Source organism: Plecotus auritus (genome assembly GCF_963455305.1).
Source record: "Plecotus auritus genome assembly, chromosome: 3".
Lineage (NCBI taxonomy): Eukaryota > Metazoa > Chordata > Mammalia > Chiroptera > Vespertilionidae > Plecotus > Plecotus auritus.
The window spans coordinates 227,475,806-227,502,788 of NC_137772.1; the positions used below are offsets into that span (position 1 = coordinate 227,475,806).

General features: G+C 67.3%; 2 protein-coding genes across 2 annotated transcripts; one reads left to right on the forward strand and one right to left on the reverse strand.

Moving 5' to 3' along the window:
- Positions 1–1,450: 1,450 nt before the first annotated feature.
- ALG12 (ALG12 alpha-1,6-mannosyltransferase) lies at positions 1,451–7,688 on the reverse strand. Its single transcript, XM_080661448.1, has 10 exons — positions 7,634–7,688; positions 7,093–7,434; positions 6,889–7,021; positions 5,876–6,049; positions 5,024–5,218; positions 4,582–4,685; positions 3,732–3,955; positions 2,340–2,509; positions 2,180–2,255; positions 1,451–2,095 (listed from the first exon to the last, which is right to left on the reverse strand). The coding sequence occupies exons 2-10, from the start codon at positions 7,258–7,260 to the stop codon at positions 1,864–1,866; spliced, it is 1,476 nt and encodes a 491-aa protein (XP_080517574.1). The 5' UTR covers positions 7,261–7,434; positions 7,634–7,688; the 3' UTR covers positions 1,451–1,863.
- CRELD2 (cysteine rich with EGF like domains 2) lies at positions 7,429–16,704 on the forward strand. Its single transcript, XM_080661449.1, has 10 exons — positions 7,429–8,184; positions 8,425–8,507; positions 9,441–9,551; positions 9,861–9,952; positions 10,580–10,756; positions 11,483–11,578; positions 13,484–13,567; positions 14,299–14,394; positions 15,280–15,429; positions 16,424–16,704. The coding sequence occupies exons 1-10, from the start codon at positions 7,891–7,893 to the stop codon at positions 16,471–16,473; spliced, it is 1,233 nt and encodes a 410-aa protein (XP_080517575.1). The 5' UTR covers positions 7,429–7,890; the 3' UTR covers positions 16,474–16,704.
- Positions 16,705–26,983: the final 10,279 nt, after the last annotated feature.

Sequence of the window (26,983 nt, forward strand, 5' to 3'; positions counted from 1 at the left end):
CACTTGAGTTGCGTGTGTGTGCATGTGGTATGTGTGTGCACACATGTGCAGTGACACCCCATTCTTTGTATTAACTTCGGTGTCAAACACACTTTGGCTACTTAATAAATGTGGTTCAGTAAAGCATAAACGTGCCGGATCTATATATATATATAAAAGGCTAATATGCTAAGTGTCTGACTGCCTGACCCGTCACTATGATGTGCACTGAGCACCAGGGGGCAGACACTCAACGCAGGAGCTGCTGTGACACACACTGGCCATTTACAGAGAAACGGCACTGTGTACTTGGCGCCGACAAAGCAACACTTGGCTTCCCCCAAGTGGACACAGGCCTCGCCACCACCCCAGAGCAACAGCCCATCAAATCACAGCCGACGCTGCCACGGTGCAAAATGTGGCCCCCAGCCCAGCCCGGAAACAGTGGCTGTGGGCGCCGGGTATGATGTCACGTAGCAATGCCCCACTTCCTCTCCCTAGCAACTAGCCTCCTTACAGTTTCTTCAGCCCAAAAACATGACTTGCTTTATAGCCAGGTGCAAACATTTCACACGTTAACCAAATGTCTGTGTAGCGTTTCCCCATGCCTCATCTCATTCGATCCTCACAGAAGTCCTGGAGTAGGCAGATAGGAGACTCAATGGAATCCTATTTTCTTTTCATTAGCTGGAAAACGGAGATTTAGAAAGTTTAGAAACTTGACCAGACTGAACAGAAGAAATGGTGGACCTTGAAAATGACTTCAGGTTTTCTCACTGCGCAGAATATAGTCAGACACTGCTGCAAGTTAAATATTTCACCCTTTGTTCTCCCTGTGTGATCTACAATAATAATCTGCTTCGTGTTGATATTTACTGCTGTGTTGCTAACAATTACCTAAAAGAGAAGTTGGGGTGCTTCACTGGGCTGGAAAAAGTTTAGCTACATCAGAAAGCAGGTCTAATTAAGCAAGTTTATTCTATATCTATAAAAGGCTAAGTTGACTCGTGCACGTGTGATACATATAAAGCTCTCACTGGCGCCAATTGCAAACGTGTGTTTCGATCTGTCATTGTTGATGGTGAATTTGGTTGACACTTCTATTATAGAGAAAGGGTGAATAGCGATATTAAAATATTTCTTCTAATTAATTTCCTTTCAATGTGCAAGAATCCATGCACCAGGCCACTAGTTCATCACATAAAAATAACTTAGCCCTAGCTGGTTTGGCTCAGTGGATAGAGAGTCAGGTTCAATTCCAGTCAAGGGCACATGCCCAGGTTGCAGGCTTGATTCCCAGTAGGGGGCATGCAGGAGGCAGCCGATCAATGAGTCTCTCTCATCATTGATGTTCCTATCTCCCTCTTCCTCTCCCTTCCTCTCTGAAATAAGAAAACACATATATGTTAAAAATAATAATAAATAAAACCTAGGTGAAGGCACTCTCTGGAAACATCACATGTAAGACTAAGAAGATGTACACGCTTTAATTCTCATTCCACTTGAATGTGTATGTCTGAAATTTCCTCGTGATGGAACTGTGTCCCTGGGACAATGGAGAAAAACTCGCCCAGCGTGGGATTCAGGTGGGGGTACTCCATCCAGCAGGTGCGGGGGCTCCGACTTCACAGCTACAGACACGTGACCTTCCCAAAGGCTGCGCTTGTTAGGTGCTCAGGCCCCCGGGCAGCTCATGTGGCTGCCTCCCCACAGCAGCTTCCCAGGGCAGCCCGCTGTGCCCAGGCCGCTCAGTGTGCAGTGCCCACGTGGGGTCCCTGCCTCAGGGGTGGCAGGGTGGCTTCGGCCAGCCTTCGGGCCCGTGCAGGAGGCACGGCGTGTGGGTGGCTGTGCCTGTGCTGTTCTTGTCGGGCGCTGGGCGTTCCCTCAGGAGGGCCCGAGCCGTCTCTCCAGAAGCACCAGCTTTGTCTGCAGGTTGACGCTGAAGGGAGGCAGTGTGGTCAGGTTCAGACTCACCCCCGTGGTGCCCACGACACTGGCCAGCACCCGGTGTGTGTCCCTGTAGAGGGCTAGGTGCCCAGGGGCCGCCTCCATGAGCAGGTGCGTGTAGGCCAGCATGTGCTCTGACCCTGGCTGCACATCCTCCCTCTTCTCGTATCTGCAAGACAGGAGAACGAGTGCACCTGGGCCATGGCCCTACCACCGGCGTCCCCACCGGCAGTCACCCACGGCAGGAACAGACCTCCAGCCGCCGTTGACCTCCAAGAACCGGGACACGCCCGTCTGTGCAGCAGCCACATCGATGTGCAGGACGACGTCTGGGGACAACCATGTGTGTGGTTAGAACCGGGCTGGGTGCCTCTGGCCGAGCTGCAGCGGGTCCCGCACCGCCGAGCACCTACCTGTGTGGGGGGGCACCAGCTCGTGTAGCCGCTGCATGGCCACGCCGCCAGGGTAGTTGAAGTGGGACACGTAGAGAGCCGTGGCCGAGTGGGCGGCGTTCAGCACGAGGTGCCCGAGCACGAGGAGGGAGCCCGCCCTGCACAGCCAGGACTTCTTGTGGTTGTTCAGCCTGCGGAGAGCAGTCGTTTCGTGGAGTGAGTGACAGCAGCGGGTGGGAGAAACGTCACCACGAACGTGAACCTGCTGGTCCCCTTCACCGAGTCCTAACGAGGTTAATCACCAGGTAGGCATATAAATTACTAAAGTGGGTCAACTACCTTCCAGTTTTTCTCTGAAATCCCACCCAAAATGACCATTTAAAATTGACATTAGAATGTGAAACACCCTGAGTTATGACTTAGATTCGAGCACAGCCTGAGGCCGAACACTGAATGCTGTGTGGCGTGTAAGGAGCCGGCAGACATGGCGGGGCAGAGGCCACAAGAGACCTGAGCCCGCAGAGAGAATGCTGTCCACCTGGGCCCTCAGAGTGCTGGCCTGTGTCAACTCAGGGGACCCTTGACCAGACTCCACTCAGGCCCTGCCGGGCCCCTCAACCAGGCGCTGGCCGAGCGGGTCTGCAGAGCCTCGGTGTGAACGACGTCGCCGCCGCCTGTCTTCACTGTGCTCCAGCCCCCCCTGGGGGGGACGGTGGCCCTGGGCCGCTCACGGGCAGTGACTGCAGAGCTTGCGAGTGTGAGTCCTGTTTCTGCCTTCTGAGATGCAAACCGACCACCCAAACCTTCACCCTAGTCCCTGGGACCAATGTCCAGGAGTAACTGCCATGTCTCTGTCGGGGTTTGGGGGGGAAGAGGCCCCAGTGCACCGCTGCCTCCTGCCAGACACACAGCCTGTCCCTTCTCTCCAGTCCCCACCCACCTGCTCTGCTCCCCCGACGCTGGACTATTGGTCGGGGAGTGTGAGTTCAGTGCCCAGCACCCTCCTCCCTACTACAGGGCACCATAGGAGGACTCCACGCTCACAAGTGGCTGGCTGGGATCTGATGAACTGGGGCCCCCTTTCTCAGCCCCCAAGGCGAGCCAGCCTGCCGCTGAGCAACCCTTCTTCCCCTGACCCCCGCCTCACACCCTCCCGGCCTGGCCGCTCTCTCCTGCTGCCCCGAGTGACTGCGCCTGGACGCTCAGCACAGCCATGCGCAGGCAGGCCTGGGACACGCGTCCGGATTAACTGAAGACAGAGACGGACCAAGCAGCGCCCTGGCCAGTGCGTGGCCCATCCTGACCCGGCCTGGCCCAGAGGCCACTGCATTGGAGACGCGGGGCTGCCCTGTTTCCCTTGCAGATCGGCCCCTTGGAGCCTCGGAGCCCGTGGGCAGAGGAGCCAGCACTCACAGGTAGGCACAGCCCCGGGCGGCCACGGCGTTAAGCAGGGGGAAGGCGTAGATGATGAAACGCAGCTCCTTGTGTGGGAGCATCGAGTACAGGGCCACGAACCCCAGTGCCGGCAGGAGCAATGCCAAGGCCCTTCTGTCCACAAGGCCCAGGGGCACGAACAGCAGGCTGCTGCCCAGGCCCCGGGGCAGGGCCGAGTAGAAGTACCACAGCAGGGGTGAGGTCTGCGCGGAGAGTCAAGGAGGCCACGTGTCAGCGATGGGCATGCATCCCGTCAGTCGGGTTCAAGCCAGGAGCACAGGGAAGACACAGCCCCGACAGGTGTCTCTGCCCAGGGTGCCCCGGACCCCTGGGCCTCCGGTCACCACGTGGTCCCCTCACTCGGGGACCGAGGCCAGGACCTGGCCTGGGCAGCACCACATCCAGGGAACGGTGACCAGGCTGTGCGGGGCTTGTCCCTCCCGTCCTTCTTCTCCATGGAAACCACTGTCCTGGGTGACGGGTGCACTGGGGACTCAGCCCACTGTTCTCTCCGTGGGTTTAAATCCCACAATGAAGCACCAGAAAGCAGAGTCACAGGACTGAGGGGGAAGCTGGGGCTCCAAACGTAAGGCATTGTTTCCAGAGGGTGGGCAGGACCGGAGCAGAGACCCCAGCCCCGCGCTGCAGGGTCTCCGGGGTGGACAGGGTGAAGGCGCTGGTCCTGGCGCTATAGCTCTGCCACACACCCCTCAGGTGCCCCGTGGGGTGAGACGGCTGGGAGGAGAGCAGCTCCTGGCCCGGCCTGAGCGAGGCCCCGGCCGCCGGCACCCTGCCCAGCGGGCCACCCACGGCCACAGGTAAAGGATACGCCCCAGTTGGAGCTTTTGTTCTGGACGGTGTTGTACCAGAGCACAGCTCCTTCCGGCCACACGAGGTAGCGCCAGAAGCAGGAGTCCACGGCCACCGTCAGTCCTGGCAGAGCAACGGGTCCCCGAGAGGACGCCCCTGAGCTCAGCCCGCGGCCCGGGTCCCAGGCCCACGGCCCCGCGAGCCATCAGCTTCACAGGAAGGAAGTGGCGTGTTGGGGCCTGGGTCCCCCAGGGCATCTTCCTGGGGGTCACATGACCTGGGCGTAGTGGGAGGCGGGGAGCCCCTTTGGGGATGCTCAGGCAGCATGGCAAGGACTTTCTAACGCTGCTCAGATTTCAAGGGAATTTTGTTCAGTGACAACATCAAACCCTCCCAATTCTTCTTCGTTTCTGAAACGAGAGCAGGTGCCACCTCCAGGCGGAGGCGGCACTCCGACTCACCGAGGCAGAGCAGGCCGGCGGGCACGGCGTAGCGCAGGGCCCTGGCCACGGACAGCCGCCGGGTGCAGAGCAGCAGCAGCAGCACGAGGCCCAGGAGCAGGCTCAGCTCGGCCCGGAAGACCAGGATGGCCAGCGCCGAGAGCCGGATGAAGCGGGCCCACCGCTGCTGCAGCCAGGCCGCCAGGGCCAGCAGCACTGTGAACCGCAAGACGCAGCCTTTACCGCTCGTGTGAGACCACGCAGAACCTCAGGAGGCAGCAAGCACCCTCAGGACCAGGCCCCCAGTGCAGGCCGGGCCCCCAGGACCGTCCCGCCCCAACCCCGCATTCTGCACCGTCACACAGCCCGGACACCAGGGCTATGTCGAGGGCCTGGGGCTCCGTGTGCAGTGCCCACCAAGGCCGTCCTCCCGTCCTCCACTCCAGTCCTGCTATGCTCAGTGCGTCCTGCTGGCTCCACCCACAGTTCACGGGGAATGGCGCCCTGCTCACCACCTCCCCCGCGGAGTCCAGCAGAGGGCCCCTCCCAGGGCCGGGCCACGCCCTACCAGGTCAGCACAGACCCCCCAAACCCACGCATCCATGGCCTCCCTGTGGCCCCCCAATCTGCCTGGGGCGCCCAGCGCGAGCTGCCATCTGCCCTGGTCCCTGCACAGGGAGCCGTCCCAGGTGCCCTCTCCTGGGAAGTGCACCTCCACCCAGCTGAGAGCAGACGCCACTGCCCTCCCGGCGGTCCTGTCACCGGGCGGTCCTGTCACCGGGGCGGTCCTGTCACCGGGCAGGTGTGCCCCGAACCCAGTGAGAGGCACGGGAGCCATCGCGGGGCGGGGCCTGACGGGCGTCCACTACGTACCCACGGGCAGCGCCAGCACGTTGGGCAGCGTCCGCGTGCAGTAGAACATCAGGTGGAACTGCGTGGCCGTCATCCAGCAGAACATGGTGGCCGCCGTGGCCCCGAAATGCCGTCGCACTTCTTTTTGCAAAGTCCAAAGTCCAAGTATCACACCGAGTCCAAGGACGGCTCTGACTGAACACAGAGGCCACGGGTGTGTGACCAGCCACGCGGTCTTTGATGCTAACCTGCAGCGGTCGGTCAGCGACCCGGTGACAGCGCGACAACCCCGAGGGGGGGGTCTTTGGTGTTAAAAACGACTGTATGTGGGGAACGGATGGCCCAGCCCCCACACTTCACTGTGACTGCGAGACGTGGGCAGGGCAGGCATGGTCTGTACCAGGGTGCCGCGCCTGAAAATGGCACCAGAAGCCCTCACTTGGCCGGGACACATCCAGCACCACATGCTCAGACAGGTCCCCACCCTCCCGCCCACCCGGGGCTCTCCAGAGCCCCTGTAACCAGCCACATGTCTAGCTGCCGGTGTGACTGCAGACCGCGGCCTCCTAGGCTGCCTTCGGGAGCCCAGCGGCTGCTCCTGGGGGATCTGGCTCCGTCACAGCTCGCCGTCAGGCCGGACAAATGCGCCGTGAGGACGTGCTTGCGTCGGTGGGGGAATGTGAACACGGTCTGGGTTTGGATGCAACAAAAACATACTGAACTGGAATGACGGTGCTCCTGGCTGGAAACGGAGGCTGCAGAGCTCGGTGCAGAGAAAAACCCAGAAGGATCTGCACCGGGAGCCTCGGGCGAGCGGGAAGGTGCAGACACCCTCATTTCACAGCCGCGAGGGGCGCTCGGCTGGGTTCCCTGTCCCGGGAACCCGGGTCACACCCCAGAAAGGGCGGACGTCCGACCTCCACCGGTGCTCTGAAGCGCCTGCTGAGTGGCCGAGGGCAGCGCGGCCCCAGGTGGACACTGAGCGGGGCAGCCCCCAGCTGGCGGAGGTCGCCAGGTCCCGCGACAGCTCTTACCTGTCAGCTGAGAGTAGAACTTGGACGCGCCCAGCAGAGAGAGCGCGCAGACCACGGGGCTGGACAGCGCCGCGAGGACCAGCGGCCCGAGGAACGTCCTGGGGACCACGCCCGGGAACTCCAGGTGGTCGTACTGCGGGGGAGGCAAGGTCAGCCGCGGCCGGGGCTCCGGGACTCGGCCGCGGGGCGCAGGCGCGTCCTCACCTGCTCCACGTCCAGCCGGTGGTAGAGCAGGTCGTGCGCGGCCTGCAGGCTGAAGCTCTCCTCCACCTTCGTGTAGGGGCAGGCGACCAGGTGGACGGCGGCCACGGCCACCAGCAGCCCCAGCAGCCGGCGCTGCCTGCCCGAGCCCGGCGGCCTCTTCCCCGCCATCCTGGGCGGCAGCTCCCGCGCGCCCCTCGGGGACCCTCGGCGCGGCGGCTCTGGGGCGCTTCACGTGAAGAATGGAGGCGCCCACTGCAGGGCGCGGGCTGCGGGCGGCCTGGCGCTGCGGCCACACCGGGAGGGCCCACGAGGCCGGGGGCGCCGGTCGCAGCGTCCGTCGGCCTAACAACACGTCACAGCAAAGACTTGACAGAAGCCGGCCGCGCACGGGGCGCCGGGGAAATGGGGGTTCCGGGGCCCCGCTGAGGAGGTGAGCCGGCCGGCGGCGTCCCACGTGGACACGCGCGGAAAGGCCGCGGGAGCTTCGGCTCGGGACCCCCGCCGCCCACCCGGGGCCCCGCCCGCGGCAGCACACGCTGACCTCGCTCGTCCGCGGTGGCGCGTCTCGGAGCGCGGCCGTCTCGGCTCCCGCGGCTGGAAATGGGGCGGCGGAGGCCGGGAAGCGGGGCGGGGGGGGGGGGGGAGCCCTTGCCCGACTCTAACATGGCCGCCAGGGCCCGGCCGGCGCCGCGGGTACCCCGATCGCCCGGAGTAAAGATGGCGCCGGGGGCGGTCCCCGCGGACGCTGACCCGGGACCTCCCTATTGGCCACCTCGTGGCGAGTCCTGATTGGGCCACATGGGGACGGGGAGGATTCTCCCGACCAATGGCATCGCGAGGGCTGGCGGGGGGCGGGGCCCAGCCGGGCTCCGTCAAGTAGCCCCGGGAACCGCGGGCGCGGAGCCGGTGGGCGGTGGAGGCCGGAGTGCGCGCCGTTTCCCACTCGGCCGGTGCCGTTCGGCCGCCATGCGCCCCCCGGCCCGGGCCGCGCTGGGGCTGCTGCTGGGGCTGCTGCTGGGGCTTCCCCGCGAGGCCTCCCCGAAGCCGACGCCCTGCAAGCGCTGCCGGGAGCTGGTGGACAAGTTCAACCAGGTGGGCCGCCCGCGGGACCGGACCCAGGCCACCCCGAGGATCGGGCCACCCGTCATGGGCCGGGACACCCCATATGGACCGGGACACCCCTTCATGGGCCGGGGACACCCCATATGGGCCCAGGTTACCCCCGAGACGGCCCCGGGTCACTCCCGAGGTGGCCCTAGTTACCCCGAGGTGTACATGGTCACCCCCACCAGGGACGGGGAGCCTGAGCCCATGCCCACGCTCCGCCCGCAGGGAATGGTGGACACGGCGAAGAAGAACTTCGGCGGTGGGAACACGGCCTGGGAGGAGAAGTCGCTGTCCAAGTATGAGTCCAGGTGGGTGCCCCCGCTCTGAGCACTGCAGTCCTGGATCATGGCCCCCACGCTGGCTCACCTGTGCTCTGGCCTGGAGCTGACCCACTGGCCGTAGCTGGCCCTGTGGCTCCCTGTCCACACGACAGACACGCCAGCCTCTCTGAGACGCAAGGACAGAGTCCATCCCACAAGCTGTCAGCCGCTGGCTTCCCCTCTGTCCAGAGCTCCCACCCACCAGCTTCAGGGTTTCCCCTGGGGACCCCCCCTGACTCTGCCCATCACCCTGAAGACAGAGAGGCCTCCCTGACACCCATCCCCCTCCAGCTCAGTCCTCTGCATAGCACCACGCGTGGCCCCTGGTGGGGCCTCAGCACCTCCCTGTAGGAGGGCTGACCGGGTGCTGGGCTGACCGGGTGCTGGGCTGACCAGATGATGGGCTGACCAGATGATGGGCTGACCGGGTGCTGGGCTGGCCGGGTGCTGGGCTGACCAGATGATGGGCTGGCCGGGTGCTGGGCTGGCCGGGTGCTGGGCTGACCAGATGATGGGCTGACCAGATGATGGGCTGGCCGGGTGCTGGGCTGACCGGGTGCTGGCCTGACCAGATGATGGGCTGGCCGGGTGCTGGGCTGGCCGGGTGCTGGGCTGACCAGATGATGGGCTGACCAGATGATGGGCTGGCCGGGTGCTGGGGCTGATGGGTGCTGGGCTGACCGGGTGCTGGGCTGACCGGGTGCTGGGGCTGACCGGGTGCTGGGCTGACCGGGTGCTTGGGCTGACCGGTGCTGGGCTGACGGGTGCGGGGCTGACGGGTGCTGGGCTGACCGGTGCTGGGCTGACGAGTGCTGGGCTGACCGGTGCTGGGCTGACCGGTGCTGGGCAGACGGGTGCTGGGCTGACCGGGTGCTGGGCTGACCGGTGCTGGGCTGACCGGTGCTGGTCACTTCCTTGCAGCGAGGTCCGCCTCCTGGAGATCGTGGAGGGCCTGTGTGGGAGCAGCGACTTCGAGTGCAACCGCCTGGTGGAGGAGCACGAGGAGCAGCTGGAGGCCTGGTGGCTGCGGCTGTGAGTGTCCGCCCGCTCCGTGCGGTCATGGGAACCACCACAAATGCTTTCTTTTCAGGCGTGATTTTGAAGTAACTTCACCCTCAGGAAAGTTACAGAAGCAGGTCCGAGGGCGTCCACACACCGGCTTCTTCCCACCCCCGCCCGGGCCGTCTTCGATGCCCTTCGGGCAGTGACCCAGCGAGGACGGGGCAGGGTGTGCACGCCTGGGCCTCCGGGCTGCAAGAGGCTGGGAGCGTGCACGGCCGTGACCTGCGGTTTTGCTCTAAGACACGTGTGTGAGGTTTAACGAACACTTTAACTCCCTAGGAAGAAGGAGCACCCTGACTTATTTGAATGGTTTTGTGTGAAAACGCTGAAAGTTTGCTGTTCTCCGGGAACCTACGGCCCCGACTGTCTCGGTACGTTTCCCGGCGAGATCCCGAGTTACCCGCGTCGGTTCCCCAGGGGCGGGACCTGGGGCGCCGCCGCCTCCGGGCCCACCGGAGGGTTCCTGCTAACGCCCTGCCCGGCGCTGGCACGCGTGTGGGAGGCGGCTCCGTGGCCCTGGCCACCTCCTCACAGCAAAGGCCCACCTGTGAGGGGCCGCGGCCAGGGGGCGGCTGTGCCTCGGGGTGGCTCAGGGCTACGCCCCCTGCGTTTGGGCATTACCTGTCACTCACGTGGCCGGCCGGACAGCGTGGCGCGGTTTTCGGTTCTGACGGTCAGGCCCTCTCTGACCGAAGCCGCCTCCTGCCTGCCTTTCCCACTTTCTGGTGGCGGGTGGCCACCTCCAGACAGTCTTGCTGTCCATCGGCTCCCCCCCACCCCACCCCGTGTGAGCATCCTCGTTCTGAGCCTCCGGTGAGGCTGCCCAGACGCCCTCTCCCACCCGCAGGCCCGCGGTCCCCAGGCAGCCTGCAGGCTCCGGGGAAAAGCGGGCTTGGGTTTTAGCAGAAAGCTGCATCGTGCGACGACGCGGCGCTGGCCCTGTGAGGACGTGCCCTGGCTGCCTCCTGCGCGCACCTGACGGCTCCCTGTCCCCACAGCGTGCCAGGGCGGGTCCGAGAGGCCCTGCAGCGGGAACGGGCGCTGTAGCGGAGACGGCAGCAGGGAGGGCGACGGGTCCTGCCAGTGCCACCCGGGCTACCGCGGGGCCCTGTGCACCGACTGCGTGGACGGCTACTTCAGCGCGCTGCGGAACGAGACGCACAGCGTCTGCACAGGTACCGCGCCCGCGGAGGTGGGGACGGGCCTGCGAGTCTCCCGCCCAGGCGTGCAGGGGCAGGGGGAGGCAAGGGACAGGACCAAGGCGCCGGGTGGTCGCAAGTCCTGTCCCTAAACAGCCCCCGGGGAGAAGTGTCCCTTTCCTCCTGACCCCCTAGAGGACAGCTCGGGGTGGCAGTTCTGTGACATCCACGGGGTCTTTTCTCGTGACCGGCCAGACGCCTGGCGTGTTCTAATGCAGGGCCTGCCCCTGCGCCCTCCTGCAGGACTGCCAGCCCTGGGTCCCGGCCGAGTGTCCCAGGTGCATGTGGCGTGGGGTGCAGAGGCCGGGGTGCCTGCTGCCACTCAGGCCGAGCCCCGCGCATGTCCCTGAGGAGCCGGGCGGGAGGGGGTGGCGGCCGCCTGGAGGACCTCCTGGTCCGAGGCCCCTCCGAGAGGACACGCCGTCCGCTCGCCCTGGCGTGGGAGGTGGGTCTTCCTAGCTGGTCTTCAGGGCCCCGGTCAGTGAGGTTTACCGGCAGACAGACCTCCGCTGTGCTCGGCCCCACTGACCGCTCGGGGGCCGTGGGCGGGCGCCCTCCTCGGCGGCTCGCGGACTGGCTGCTGGGGGAGGGCTGTAAGTCCGCGGCTGGCGGATGTCAGCCCGGGTTCTCCTCGGAGGGAGACCCCGACGTGCGGGAAGCCACGGCTGGTCCCCTACCGACGGCGCCCCCTCTGCCTTCCAGCCTGTGACGAGTCCTGCAAGCTGTGCACGGGCCCGAGCAGCAGGGACTGCACCGAGTGCCAGGCGGGCTGGGCCCCGGAGGACGGCGCCTGCGTGGGTGAGGCTGCTGGCCAGCTCCCCCTCCCCCTGCCCTCCCACTGCCCGGGGGTCTGCCGTCCCTCCCGCTGCCCAGGGTCTGCCGTCCCTCCCACTGCCCGGGGGTCTGCCCTCCCCCTGCCCGGGGGTCTGCCCTCCCCCTGCCCGGGGGTCTGCCCTCCCACTGCCCGGGGGTCTGCCCTCCCTCCCATTGCCCGGGGGGTCTGCCGTCCCTCCCACTGCCCGGGGGTCTGCCGTCCCTCCCACTGCCCGGGGGTCTGCCGTCCCTCCCACTGCCCGGGGGTCTGCCGTCCCTTCCCCCGGGGGTCTGCCGTCCCTCCCACTGCCCGGGGGTCTGCCGTCCCTTCCCCCGGGGTCTGCCGTCCCTCCCCCGGGCAGGCTGCCTGTGACACTCGCTGCTGGGGACTTGTGGGCACGGTGACTCTGATCTCCCACACGCCCTTCTAACGGTCCCGGTGGAGGCCTGGACTCGCACGCGGTGTGTTGGCTGCAGGCTGGGTGCAGAGGCGAGCGCGCCCCTCGCCCCTCGTGTGGTTTCCTTCAGCCTCACAGCCGGCGCTCCAGCTGGGAAGGGGCCCCACCAGCCGTCCTGCCGTCGGAGGCCCCGGGTCCTGCGGCTCAGGCCTGGTTCATAAGAGGCAGATGTGGGGGTGCTGATGCGGGGGCACCTGGGCTCTGAGGGTGCGGCAGGCCTGCCAGTCCCAGGCCTCCCCTCGCGCTTCTGTCCCCGAACCACTGGGAGCTGCACCGTCCAGGGGCTGCCGAGAGGCCGCGCCTCCTGACGCCCCTGCCCTGGCTCTGCTTACTGCCGGCATGTCTCCCTCTGCCCCGCCGCCAGCCTGTGGCCCCGCTGGCTCCAGTGCCTCCTTTCCTTTGGCTCCAGCTCACCCCGAGCACAGGCTCCCCTCAGCCCTGCAGGTCCCCCCCTCAGCCCTGCAGGCTCCCCCCCCCCAGCCCTGCAGGTTCCCCCCCTCAGCCCTGCAGGCTCCCCCCCTCAGCCCTGCAGGTTCCCTCCCTCAGCCCTGCAGGTTCCCCCCCCTAGCCCTGCAGGCTCCCCCCCTCAGCCCTGCAGGTCCCCCCCCCCAGCCCTGCAGGCTCCCCCCCTCAGCCTTGCAGGTCCCCCCCCCAGCCCTGCAGGTTCCCCCCCCCCCAGCCCTGCAGGCTCCCCCCCCCAGCCCTGCAGGCTCCCCCCCTCAGCCCTGCAGGTTCCCCCCCAGCCCTGCAGGTTCCCCCCCCCCAGCCCTGCAGGTTCCCCCCCTCAGCCCTGCAGGTTCCCCCCCCCAGCCCTGCAGGCTCCCCCCCTCAGCCCTGCAGGTTCCCCCCCCCAGCCCTGCAGGCTCCCCCCCCAGCCCTGCAGGCTCCCCCCCCCCAGCCCTGCAGGCTCCCCCCCTCAGCCCTGCAGGCTCCCCCACCCCATCCTACAGGCCCCCCCCGCCTCCCCCCAGCCCTGCAGGCTCCCACCAGTATCACTGGCGCTCCCGCCCCAGCCCTCAGAGCTGCGTGGCCTTAAGCCAGTCAGGCCGTGTGCCCATGGCCAGTGCAGGGTAGGGGCGCGTGCGATCCCCACCCCGAGCCCGGCCTGGTTGCAGGGCTTGTGCGAGGCCGTGAGGAAGGGTGCTCACCCAGCACCGGTCCCTCATAGTGACCCCTGCTTGTGGCACGTGGTCCCTGTCCCCACACAGCCCTGGCGGCGAGCTGGGGAACCAGCTCCGGGTCCCTGTCCCCCCACAGCGGCCCCTCCCTTCCCGGGCTGGCCCTGGCGGCGAGCTGGGGAACCAGCTCCGGGTCCCTGTCCCCCCACAGCGGCCCCTCCCTTCCCGGGCTGGCCCTGGCGGCGAGCTGGGGAACCAGCTCCGGGTCCGCGGTGGAGGCGGCCGCCGCGCGCTCACACGGATGTTGGTTGCAGATGTGGACGAGTGTGCGGCGGAGACGCCCCCCTGCAGCGCCCAGCAGTTCTGCCAGAACGTCGGGGGCTCCTTCCAGTGCGAAGGTGTGGCCCGGCCCCGCCCCCTCCGCGCTCGCTCTGTGCTCTGGTTTCTCAGCCACCGCTCGCTCTTCCTACTTTCACAAGCCCCGGGGGCAGTCCAGGTGGCAGGCATTCTGCAGAAAACCCAGGACGTGCGAGTGCGCTGTCAGGAAGGTTCTAGAAGACGTTCCACGGAGAGGGAGCCTCACGTCTCCGCGGTCCCCGCGGCCTCCTGTCGGGGCACGGGCTGCGGTGGTGACCGTCTCCGCGTCACCCCTGCCTCGGCCGCGACGTGGGCCGTTCCTGCCCGGCTGTCAGCTGTAGACCCCGTCGGCAGTTCTCGCTCTTCCCTGCTTTGGGGTCACTTTCCAGACTGCTCGGTCCGGGACGTGGGTTTTAGGGCCTCAGGGGCCCGACGGCCGTGTCAGTGGCACGAGCCCTTCCTGTCTGACGGGACCGTCATGGCCCTGGCTGCCCGTGCGGGGCTCCCAGCAGGCGAGCCGGGAGGGTCCCCGAGCTCGGGGTTGTGTGGAGAAGCTGCCCCGCAGGTCCCCAGTTCCCGTCCTTCGGGCCTTAGCTCCAGGCACATCGTGGCCTAGATCCCCTCGTCCGCCCTTTGCCGGGAGACAGGTGGGGTGTGCAGAGCGCCCGCGTGACGGGTGCGGGACACCTGGTTCTCGGGCCCTGGGGTCTCAGACCCCGGCTGCTCCCGGAGGCTGGGCTGCTGCTGTCACGGTCTCTCCTCTTGTTTCTAGAATGTGACCCCACCTGTGTGGGCTGCACGGGGAAGGGCCCGGGACAGTGCAAGGAGTGCATCGCCGGCTACACGAAGGAGAGCGGCCAGTGTGCAGGTCAGCGTGCCGGCCGAGGGACCCGCAGGAACGGCCACGCGCCCGGGGGACGGGACCGGCTCAAGCTCCCTGCAGCCCCCGGGTCTCAGGAGAGGCAGAGGCGGGGGGCAGGGGGCGGGGACGCCAGGGCTGCCCAGGTGCCCGCACGGCTGGTGACCGGCTGTGGCCCTGCCCCTCGTGCTCTGCCCAGCCTTGCGCCCACCCTGGCTGTCAGCTCCTGGGTGGCATCCCGAGGCTGGACTGCAGGGCCTCAGGCTCTGGGCGCTCCCCTGGGTGCTCGCCTCTGCTTTTCTCCCGGAGAGCCCCATCTTGGAGCTGCGTGTTATTTCTCTCCCTGCTGCTCCCTCTGGCTGACGTTTCTGAGTCTGTGTGTGTGTGTGTGACAAACCCGTCACCTGCGGTGTGTCCATGTGTGTGTGCGTGCACGCGAACCTCATCATCTGCAGTGTGTCCACGTGTGAGCGAGTGAACCTCCTTGCTTGTGTGTGTGCGTGCGCACATCCGTGTGTGTGTGTGTGATGAACCCCATTACCTGTGGTGTGTCCATGCGTGTATGTGTGTGTGTGATGAACCCCGTCATCTGTGGTGCGTCCGTGTGTGTGTGTGTGTGTGCGTACACGCGAACCTCATCATCTTCAGTGTGTCCACGTGTGAGTGAACCTCCTTGCCTGCATGTGTGTGCACGCACGTGTGTGTGTGTGTGTGTGTGTGTGTGTGTGATGAACCCTGTTACCTGCGGTGCGTCCATGTATGTGTGTGTGACAACCCCCCGTCACCTGTGGTGCGTCCATGCATGTGTGTGTGCGTGTGCGTGTGTGTGTGATGAACCCGTCACCTGCGGTGCGTCCGCCCAGTGCCCTGGCTTATGCAGGGACTTGCTTTCAGATGTGGACGAGTGCTCGCTGCCGGAGAAACCATGTCTGAGGAAACACGAGAACTGCTACAACACGCCTGGCAGCTACGTGTGCGTGTGCCCCGAAGGCTTCGAGGAGACGGAAGACGCTTGTGTGCAGGCACCGCAGCCAGCGGGGGAGGGTGAGTGTGGGGAGGTCTCCATGCAGCTGGCCCGCTGCCCTCCGCCTGGGGGTCCTGGGCCCCGCACGGAGCTCCCAGCTAAATTCACATGGAGAGCGGTCCTTGGCCGTGGCAGCTGGGGTTCGTGGCAGACGAGGGGGGCTTCTCTGTGGGGACAGAGCTCCCTGCACAGACAGGAGGTGGGAGATGCCACGTGAAGCCCTGAACCGTGAAGGTCAGGAGATGCTGCAGAGAAAGATGGGCTGGGGAGGAGGAGGACAGGGGGCTGGGGAGGAGGGGAGGGGCCTGGGAGGAGGGGGCGGGGCCTGGGGAGGAGGGGAGGGGGCTGGGAGGAGGGGGCGGGGCCTGGGAGGAGGGGAGGGGGCTGGGAGGAGGGGAGGGGTCTGGGGAGGAGGGGAGGGGCCTGGGGAGGAGGGGAGGGGCCTGGGAGGAGGGGAGGGGGCTGGGAGGAGGGGCGGGGGCTGGGGAGGAGGGGCGGGGCCTGGGAGGAGGGGAGGGGCCTGGGAGGAGGGGAGGGGGCTGGGGAGGAGGGGAGGGGGCTGGGAGGAGGGGCAGGGCCTGGGAGGAGGGGAGGGGCCTGGGAGGAGGGGAGGGGGCTGGGGAGGAGGGGATGAGCAGGTCTGCAGACTCCTCAGGGCTCCTGGGTGGCAGTCCTGGAGGCTGGACGTCAGACCTGGGCTCTGCTCCCTCGGAAACCCTGGGCTGTGGTCCTCGGCTGCAGCGGTGTGTGTGGGGGGGGGGGGCGGGGGGTTGGACAGCACCATCTTTTGGAGGCACAGTCCCTCCCAGGGCGTCTATGAAGCCCTAGAAGCAGATGGGGGTGAAGAGCAGTGTCCACAGGGACGCTGGTGGAGTTTCCAGCCTGAATCCGCTGTGACAGACCCGCCCGAGTCCCAGGCAGGAGGCAGCGCAGCCGGGGCCCCCAGCCCGGCTCGGGCCACACCCCCGGGCCTGTTGATGGGTTTTACCCGGCAGCCTGTTTGTTTCCTGACAGAAGTCACAGAGGAGACCCCCACACAGCCGCCCTCCCGCGAAGACCTGTGAGGAGCGTCCCGCGGAAGCCAGACCCCCTAAGTTATTTAGGCCGACGTCCCGGACGCCCGCCTGTGCCCGCCCTGAGCCTCCCCGCGTCGCCAGGCCCCGGGAGAAGCTGCCTTCAAAACGGTTGATGCTCATTGGCCCTTTAAAAAGCTGCATTTTTGGTTCTTCTTAAACAGATTTGTCTATTTTGATACCGTTCTTTCTAATAAAATTAACCACTGGAGGTAGGCCTAGAACACGTGTGGGTTTGTCTCATTGGGAAGTGTGGGCGCTGTGGCCGGCGTTGGCCCCTGCAGCTGCACCTGTCCTGCGGGAGCCGTGACTGCTGAGGTCTGCGGGGCACAGGGGGTGCTGTCAGGGCCCAACCTGTGGGCCCCCTAGAGTGAGTGGTTGAAGGATCTAGAGCAGGGGTGGGCAAACTTTTTGACTCGAGGGCCACAGTGGGTTCTTAAACTGGACCGGAGGGCCGGAACAAAAGCATGGATGGAGCGTTTGTGTGAACTAATATAAATTCAAAGTAAAGGAGCGGAGGGGAGAGCAAGAGAACCAGATAGAACAGCCGGATCCGGCCCGCAGGCCGTAGTTTGCCCACGGCTGATCTAGAGAGTAGGGGCCCTCGGGCGGGGCAGCCAGCATTGGGTTCTTAGAACCCCTGAGGAAGGGCAGGCTGTGGGATGGGGAGGCTGGCTCGGGAGACACCCTGCCCCCCGTGTTCTCACAGGTCAGTGGGGCGGGCGGACTGCGGCCTCTGGTCCGGCCCCCCGGCTCAGAGACCCTGAGTGAAGCAGTCTGGCCCCCACAGGGGCCGCGTGACCTCGGGCAGCTTGCCTCTGGCTCTCCCCAGCTCCGCGTCTCAGCTCCGTGCCCTGCTTGTCTGTCTGTGGGGGACGGAGCTGCCAGCCCCAGGCTGGGGGACCCTGAGCTCCTAGAGGGACCTGGAGTCTGGCGGGCTCGGCAGGGACAACTGGCAGCTCAGGCAGGGGACCGACTGGGAGCCCACATGGGCATTCACCGCCGACACCACGGTGCCAGCCGAGGGGCGTGGCTGAGTCGGCTCACAGGGCAGAGCGGGTGGTGGGAGAGGTCGCCCCCAGAGGAGTGATGGCCAAGGGTGTGGAGGGGAGCAGGGTCCGGGCTGCGGGTCCCTGGCAACCCTGGACGGGGTGGAAGCCTGTGGGCGGGGAGGGCTGGAGGAGGGAGAGCCAGGTGAGCTGGGGCAGGCAAGGGTGCCAGGGGGTGGCAGGCCTGGCGCTGGTGCAGGTGCTGGCAGGTGGGTGGACACGGAGGCCCAGAGTGCCCTGGGGAGGAGGATGGAACAGGCGATTCCCTGGAGGGGGACAGGTGGGAGGGGGACAGGCGGGAGGGGGACAGGTGGGAGGGGGACAGGCGGCGGCCCAGGCCAGCTCCCAGGGAGGGCCAGGCCAGGCTGGACAGTCTCTGATCAGCCAATCCCCAGGCAGGCCTCGTGGTCCAGGGAGCAGAACTGACACGCGCCCCCCCCCCCTCCCCCATTCCAGCCGGAACCCAGGGAATCACAGGCCTTGGGGAAGCCACAGGGCTGGACCTGTGGCCACTGGGTGGCGCTGACTCCCCATGCATGGCCCAGTCACCCAGAGAGCCGCCCCCCACACCCTGGCCTGTGGGCACAGGTGTCCCCGCCCCGCACGAGTGCCATGGGGGGGTCCTGAGGAACTGGGCAGCGCTGGGCAGTGGAGAGGGGGCCTGTGTCCCTGCAGCTGGCGCCCCCCTCCTGGCCCCGTGTCTGGGCCCCTGTGGGCAGCAGCCCTGGCCTCCTGCTGGGCCACTGCCCACACGAGACCACCTTTTGGACCTGTGGGGCCTGGGGAGGCACACGGCCAGGATGGCCCTTACTGGCTCTGTTCTGGGTCCCCCACGTGGGGCCCCCTGGCCCCTCCCCTCCTCCTTCCCCTCCTCCCTCCCTCCCCTGGGCTCTGCTCAGCTGCCCCCCTCAGAGGACTGCCCTAGCCCCCTCTCCAAGTCACATCCTCTGTGAGGCCCCCACCTGTCCTCCGTCCTCAGCAGGGGACGTGGCTCCTTGGAGAGACCCCAGCCTCAGGCTTGTCCTCTGGATGCGGAGGGAGGGACCCCTGGCCTATGGTGGGGGTGGGGGTGGACCTGACCCCAGCAGGACCTCACCAGGCTAGGCCAGGGGTGAGGGGCACAGGCAGGGCCCTGGGACCACGGTGGTTGAGGGTCCGTGGGCTGCGGTGCAGAGACGTGGGTTCTGGGGGCTGGAATGTTGGGGCCCTCGTGTGGGGTCTGGCCCTGCCTGGGGGAGGGGGATGCAGGGGAATCCCCACCTCTGGCAGCGACCCCAGCTGGCCTTGCAGCCTCCCCTCCAGCCGGGGGTCTGGGGGGCAGTGGGGACCACAGCCGGGACCACACCACCTGACCCTCCGTGGCTCCTGGGCCAGAGGGCGACGTGGCCAGCAGGTGGCGCTGCGGAATCACGCGGGCAGCCCCTCCGCCTGAACCGCGAGCCTGGGCCCAGGTCCCGCAGGAGTAGGTGGGAGGGGAGGGTGCTGTGGGTGATGCCCAGGTTCAGGGGGACCCCAACCCTTGGGAGGGGGGGGGCGGGCCGGGGAGGGCTGCTGAGGCTGGGTCTGAAACCTGCTTCCGGCCTGGACACCGGGTAGGGGCCTCCTGGTCACGCACGGGGATCTCTGCTCCTCGGAGCCCCCCCCCCCCCCACCTCCCCCCCACGGTGTTCTGTTCCCAGCAACCCCCGGGGCCTCCGACCCTGGCCCGGCTGAACCTCATTGCTCTTGAGAACTGCGTCTGCCTGGCCCCCGATGCCAGGTGCCAGCGCCCGTCACTCCGTTCTGCGATGGCCTCTCTGCCATCAGGGCCTGCAGGAGTCTCTGCCACCTACCCTGGTGCCTCCCCCAGCGCCTCCTGCCGCTGGGGCTGCTGGTGCGCTGGGTCCCTCCGGGCGGCCTCACCCGGAACACCCGAACCTCCAGCCCCTCGTCCACGCCGCGGGCTGCGGTGACATTCCACCTCCTTCAGCCTCCCTGCTTCTGGGGGCCCTGGCGCTGTGACCTCAGCAAAGGCTCCCACCCACGGCTCCCCCACCTGCCCTGCCCTGCGGCTGCGTCCTGAGGCCCCTTTGGGGTACAGTCCCTCTGCCCTGGGCCCGCAGGTCTCTCCAGGAGGGAGATGGGGGGTCCTGAAGGGTGAGGCGCTGTTGTCTTCAAGGGGGAGGACCGCTGTGGGGGCCCCACGCCCCGGGTTAGTCATCCCCTTCGGCCCATTCCCTCCAGCCAGCGCCTGGGCTGGGGGTTCCGCCTTCTGGGGAGCTGACTCCTCTGATAACCAAGCCTCCTGGCCTCTCCCCAAAGCCATTACCCTTTCCCAGAGCAGCTGCCCCCCCCCTCCTGCCCCGTGACATCCTCATCCTGCACCCCAGACCCTGCTCAGCTAGGGCGCCCTCTCCGGTGCCCCAGTGCCAGCTGTGATGCCTGACTGCCCACCGGGCAGTGCAGCCCCTCTGTCTCCGCCTTTGCCACCTGTCCTGGCCCCGCCTGTTGGGTTGGCTCCCAGACGGGCAGTGGGTCCTCAGCTGACCCCCCAGGGTCATCCAGAAATGTCCGCACGGAGACAGACGAGGGGCCAAATCCCTGCTGAGGCTGCAGGTGAGGTCCCAGCAGTGGGAGGCAGGTCTCCTGCTCCGCCCTCAGGCCCCAGTCCACCCCCACCCACCCCTCTCCTTCCCCAGCCAGAGCGCAGCCCACCCAGGCCTGGCCACACGGCGGGGTGCTCCCTCGCCACCCCACTCCTGCCCCCTGCAGCTCTCAACCAAAGCCTGGCCTCCCCCGCCCCACCCCAGCGGCTCCCGGGTCCCCGGGCCCAGGGCCACCCTCTGTGGATGACCCCTCCCTGGCCCCTCACCCCCCTCCCCACTGCCCAGCTCCTGAAGAGCCAGCTCCTGGGGCCCGTCCTCCACCCACGCACCCCAGCCTTCCTGACCCCACAGGCTGGCCCTCGTGCCCTGCTGCCCACTCCCCCCCTCCTGCTCCTTGCCGACCCCGTGGGGGCCAGGGCCCTGAGGCAGGCTGGCCTGGGGCGCACCCGGGGGTCAGGGCGTGGCTTGCTGGCGATCTTCATTCCACAGCCAGGGAGTGCGCCCCGGTGGGACCGCGGCAGGGGCCGGGCAGGGTTGGGCGGGTGGCAACGAGCCCTAGGTCCTGTGGGCAGCGTCGGGGCAGAAGGCTCGCACTGTGGTTGGGTGGGACCAGCCTGGGCCTCTGCCCGGACAGGCTGCTATTCAGGCCACCTGCCCCCCCACGGCAGGGGCCCCTCAAAGCCCTCATTGTGGCCCGGATCATCCCACACGCCAGGCTGGCTGACTCCACACCCGTGTGGGGCGCTGCGTGCAGGGTGGGGTGCCCACCTTTCAGAGACCCCCCCCCCTTCCAGTGCCGGGGGGCTGCTGCTGGAGAGGTTTCCAGGTGACGTCACTGGCTGCCCCCGCCGCCAGGGCCGGGGTCTCTGTGGCCCACCCACCTGCGGGGCTGAAGGAACCAGGGCGGGGCTGCCCACATTCCTCTCCCCAGGGGTCTGGACAGCGCCCCCAGCCGCAGGCTACAGAGCGTCCCGCCCTCTAGGGGTCGCCGGTCGGCCTCGGTGTCCTCGCTCCGGACCTGGGAGCGTGCATTCCCCCCCCAAGTGAGGGTGGGGAGCGGGCTCCCCTGCACCCTGACCCCCCTTAGCTCCTCGGGGGCTCAGCGACGCGGAGGGTGCGGACCGGGGAGCCCCTGCACTCTGACACCCCAGCCCCCGCCCTCCACTGGGTCCCCTCCTCTCGCCCGGCCCGTGCACTCCGCCCCCCCACCCCTCCCATCCCTCCCACCCCTCCCCCGGGCGCCCCTGCCCAGGCCCACGCCCCCCGCGGCGGAGAGAGGATTGACACCGCCCCCCCTTCTCCGCCCTCGCCCCGCTAGCTCGGCGGCCGCGCGGGGAGGGGGCCCGGCCCGCGGGCGGGAAGCGAGGCGCAGTCCTGCCGGGAAGGGGCGGCGCCGGAAGCCTCGGCCCGGGGTTCCTCGCGGGAGCGGCCGCGGGGGGAGGGGCCGCGGGGAGGGACCGGGGGGAGGGACCCGGAGGGAGGGGCCGTGGGGAGGGGCCCTGGGGAGGGACCCGGGGGGAGGGGCCCTGAGGAGGGACCCGGGGGGAGGGGCCCTGGGGAGGGACCCGGAGGGAGGGGCCGTGGGGAGGGACCCGGGGGGAGGGGCCCTGGGGAGGGACCCGGGGGGAGGAGCTGTGGGGGGAGGGCCGCGGGGGGAGCGGCCGCGGGGGGAGGTGTCGCGGGGAGGGACCCGGGGGGAGGGGCGGCCTGTGGCCTGCAGGGTCCCGTCCTGGGTCGGGGTCCGCCCGCGGCCCGCCTCCGCCCCCGCTGCCACTCGGGATCCACGCCCCTCCCCGCCCGCACCCTCCCCGCAGCCCGCGCGTCGGGCGCTGGGAACCCCCACATGCCGAGAGCAGGAGGAACGCGGTGATGACGGTAAAACCCGAGGTTTCCGACGCGGGCGCGTGGCCCTGACCTTCCTGGAAAGCGCGGGCGACAGGTGGCCGGGCGCTGCTTGCGCACTCGTGACGTCACGGGAGCTGGCGCGCGTCCCGAAGGAAGCAGGCCCCGCGGAGGAGGCGGCGAACGAGACGCAAATTTAAGGGTCGGGAGCACTGGAGGGCCCCCCCAGATGCCCGCCCCGTGGGCTCAGCCGGGAGGGAGGGTCTGGCTGTAGGGGGGCCCCTTCCCTGCTGGCTGGAGGGGAGTGGGGCCCCGGATTCCTGCCTGATGTGCGACGGGTGCCCTCACATTCTCCACGGGGCCCTCACATTCTCCACGGGGCCCCCACATTCTCCACGGGGCCCCCACATTCTCCCTGGGGCCTGGATGAAGGTGTCCAGCACCTCCCTGCCCAGCCTGGCGCGCTGAGGCTCACTGCCCCTTCCTGCCCCGCCCCCACTGCGGACCTCAGGCCCTGCCTCTGGGGGTCGGTGGTGGGGGGGGGAGCAGCCCTGCTGGGTGGGTCTCTGACTCAGCCCCTCCCCAAGGCACCAGATGGGACCTCCCAGGCTTAGGGCAGGCGGGGAGCACCCCCTCCCCATGGATCTGGGGAGCAGGAAGGAGTGAAGACCTGGAGGGGTGTCCCCATCTCCCCTGCACCCTGGGGTGGCGCTGGTTTGGGTACCCTCAGGGAATGAAGGGCAGTCCGCGGGGGACGGCTCACCCAGCCTAGACCCAGGGAGGCCCACCCACTCCCTCCACACCATCCTGGGTGCAGCCCAAAGGCCCGCTGAGCCCCATTTACTGCTGGGTCACCCCGCTGTCCTGGCTGCCAGGACCCTCGGTCAGTTCACTTCTGATCTCAGACTAGAAATGGCGTGCTCCCCAAGGAGCACACGGTTGGGGTGAGGACTGGAGGTCCCCATGCCCCCAACCCTCCCTGGGCCGCCACCTGAGAACCAGGTGTGGGCGGCTGACCTTGACGCCCTGCCTCCTGGGCCCCACTTACTAGCCTGCTTTCAGGTAAAGAGTGGCTGGGAGAGTTGGGGGGGGGGGGCACCCGCTTGAGACCCCTCCCAGCCTGCTGCCCTAGGTGAACCCCGAACCCTGCCTCAGCTGCCAGCCAGAGAACACTGGCCCTTGTCTGGCTGGCGGGGTGAGGGCTGGGTACCAGCCTCGGGCGTCCCGGGCGAGAACGCCCCCCCATCCATTAAGAGACTTTTGTCCATTCACCCTCCACCCTCGCTATTAATAGCTCCGGTGTCAGGGAGCTGCTATAAATAGTCCCCCAGCCCCTCGCACAGGCCACACAATCACCCACACACGCCCGCACACTGGCCCACTCAGCTGCGCACGCCGGGCACCGGGCCCACCCCTGCTCGCTCCACGCCAGGCACGGAGGGCGGCACGCACCCTCACGGGCCCTCCCAGGACCAGGGCTCAAAGGGGCCGCTGTTCCGTCCCCAAGCTGTCCCTCATGGCCACGGGGCTGGGAGCAGGCCTGTGGCCCTCACCCCCTCCTCTGCGGGGTCTGGCCTGGCCGCCGCCCTCCCCGGGGTTCAGGCACACTTGTCTATGCCCTGGGGTCCCTGCAGTGGGGGGGTCCCTGCAGGGGGCCGGTCCCTGGCACCTCGGAGATCACCATCGTGGCTGTCTGATTGAACACCAGGGGGACCCTCCGGCCATCCTGATGGGAGAGCCACCCGAAGGGCGGCCCTTGACCCCTCTGCCCACTCCCGGGAGACCGGCCTCTGAGCGGACTCGGTCCTGGCCCTGCTGTGGGCGCTGCGGGTCAGGCCTGAGGGTCACGGGGCCCGGCCAAGCCCCAAGGGGCACCCGCTCAGCACAGCCCTGCCCACTCTGACTCTCTGGCTCTCGGGGACCCCAGGGCTGGGCTGGCGGCCCCTGGGCAGGCAGCCCTGACGTCCTGCCCCCCGCTTGCCCTCGGGACCTCCAGGCTGTGGTGCCCGGGCCGGGCGGGGGCGTGGAGAGCGCGGTTCTTGTGCCAAGAGCAGAAAAGGAAAACAGCCCTGTTTATGGAAAAGGCGAGTCCGCGCTGCTGGCCACTGGCCTTCCTGGGGGGACAGAGGCCTTTTGTTGGGAAAACAGGAAGCGAGGGTTTCCAGGACCCACGGGGCTGCCCGCCACCCGCCCGCCCAGCTTCCGCCCATTCTCCGCGGCTTCTGCCGCCGCCAGCTGCCCGTGTGTCCATCCACTGGCCTGTGTGTCCCTCTGACCACAGGCCCGGGCTTCCGGCTTTGGGGCGAAGCCACTGTCAGTGCTGAACCCCGGCCATGGGGTCCCCTGGAGGCCGGCCCGCGGACCCCTGGTCGCCCAGGGACAAGCACCTGCAAGCACCTGCAGGCCCCGCCTCCTGCCGACCTGGCCAGGCCCGGAGCCCGAAATCCATGGACAGACCAGCCCCCACCCCCCACTGCGGGCCGGCCACAGCCAGGAAACTCGTGGGTGGGGGGCTCTGTCAGCCGGCCGGGGACCCAAGATGCAGGGGGCAGTGCCAGGCGGGTGTGGGGCAAGGGGGCGGGTGAGGGGCAGAGACAGCCTATGGCCTCTCCCACCCCCACGCCCTCCCCTCCTCTCCCCTTCCTGCCTGAGAGCCACGGAGGGTCTCGCATCTGTGGTCACGTCACTGCCACCCAGGCCAGCGTCCAGCCTGTAGCCCACACACTGCTCGCTAGCTAACCCACCCACGCACACACACATGCTCACATGTACACACGTGTGAAGTCACACACACACAACCCCCAAGCAGACACATGGGCTCCAACGGTCAGCCGTCGCCCCGGCCCTGTGTGCAGGGTTAAGAGCCGCCCTCCCCCTCCCCACCCCCCATCTGCTCCCTTCGCTCCCCCACCACCCTATTTCGGGCCCCGGCCCTGAGCTGGCTGCAGGGGCCACCCTGCCTGGGCCCCTGGGAAGTGCCCCGGGGTGCCTGGCACGGATGCAGCTGGCCGGCACGGTGGCGGGTGGCATTTCCCTCCCCTGCCCAGGGTTTCTCTGACTCTGAGTGGCCGCCACCTGCTGGTGCCCTGTGTGGCTCCCCTGGGCCAGAGTCGGTTCCCCTGTGACCTCAGTCCTTCGGGTGGGGGGGGGGGGAAGGCACAGGATGGCCTAGGATGGGGTCAGGAGGTTCAGCGGGCCCTGGGATCCTGGTCCCTGTCCCTGACAGGTCACTCTCACCTGCGTGTCATTGAGCCACTGCCTCTCTGCTCACCTGGCCACACCTGTCCACCCAGCTGTATCGCTGGGGGTGGGGAGGGGGCTCTGTCCGGGCCTGGACAGCTGACGCCTGCTCCCCACACCCCGGGACCGTGCCTTCCTCAGGCTGGCGATGGCCAGTAGATCCTTCCCCGCTGTCCCGGGCTTTCTACTCTGCTGTCTTGAGGTCAGCCAGCAGGAGAAGGGCCCGAGCTGGCTCATGCCAGGGGCTGCGGCTGAGGCCTGGAGAGTGACCCTCCCAGGCTCAATGGCAGCTGGACCCCGGTGACGTCCATGGCCCGACACCTGGGTCTGCACCATCAGGACGGGCCCTGGCATGGGGAAGACAGGGGGCCTCCAGGGGCTGAGGGTGCCCCCAGGAGACCCCTGGCCCTCACCTGCCTGCCCTCTGCTGCCCGCCTTGGGGAGTGCTGGGGGCCAGAGTGAGGGAGGGGCGCCATAGATACAGGGCACTGGGCAGAGGCAAGAGGATGGCGGGTGGGAGGTCAGGGTCTCAGGGCCTGGGGAGGAGCCGTCAGAGGGTAGATGAGGCCTGTGGGTGGGCGTGGCTTCTCCTGTGGGTGGGAGCCGGTGGGCTCTGCGTGGAGGGTGCCAATCTCCGAGGCCGAGGGATCCCTCTGCTGAGCAGCGAGCGTTGGGGCGCACGGGAAGACCTGCCTTGGAGGGAGCGAGGGGCGTGAGCAGCAAGGAGGGTGAGTGATGATGCAGTTCTGGGTGCATCTGAACGTGGTGTTTGCAGAGGGACCGGGTGGGGTGGCCCCACGGACTGGGTGGGACGGCCGTTGGGACTTGTTGGCCGTGGTCTGGATCCAGGCCTCCGTGTGCAGCCGTGGGCACGTCCCCGTGGGCAAGGGGACAGCGCGGCCTGCTGAGGTCCCGCTGGAGGTGCCACCTTGGCCAGCAGGATGTGTCCGAGCCAGGAAGCTGGCACCCAGGGCCTGGGTCGGGCAAGTGCTTAAGGGATCCCTCAGCCCGAACCCCAAACCAGGCGTCCACGCGTCCTGTGTCCATCCATCCGTCAGTCCAGCCATTCGGGGCGCTGCAGACCCATCACTCCCGAGGAAGGCGTCCACTGTCCAGTGGTGAGTAAGTGAATAAACCCGCCCGTCTGTCTGTCCGGCCCCCCGTGGGGCCTCCCTCCCTGGACCCGGACCGTGGGCCTGGCCCCGAGTGGGTGGGCTCTCACGAAAGAACACTGATCAGATGATGGATGACCGAGGGAAGGAAGGATGAGAGAGTGAAGCAACAGGAAGGAATGGCCCTGGCTGGTGTTGCTAAGTGGTTAGAGCATCCACCTGCAACTGAAGGGTCCCGGGTTCGATTCCCGGTCCAGGGCACAAGCCCGGGTTGCGGGCTCCATCCCCAGTAGGGGGCGTGCAGGAGGCAGCCGATCCATGATTCTCTCTCATCATGGATATTTCTCTCTCTCCCTCTCCCTTCCTCTCTGAAATCAATAAAATATATGTATATTGTAAAAAACCCACAAAACAGCCCTGGCCAGTGTGGCTCAGTGGATAGAGCGTCGGCCTGCGGACTGAAGGGTCCCGGGTTCGATTCCGGTCAAGGGCATGTACCTTGGTTGCGGGCACATCCCCAGTGGGGGGTGTGCAGGAGGCAGCTGGTCGATGTTTCTCTCTCATCGATGTTTCTAGCTCTCTATCCCTCTCCCTTCCTCTCTATAAAAAATCAATAAAATAATAAAAAAAACCCCACAAAACAGCCCCGGCCAGTGTGGCTCAGTGGATAGGG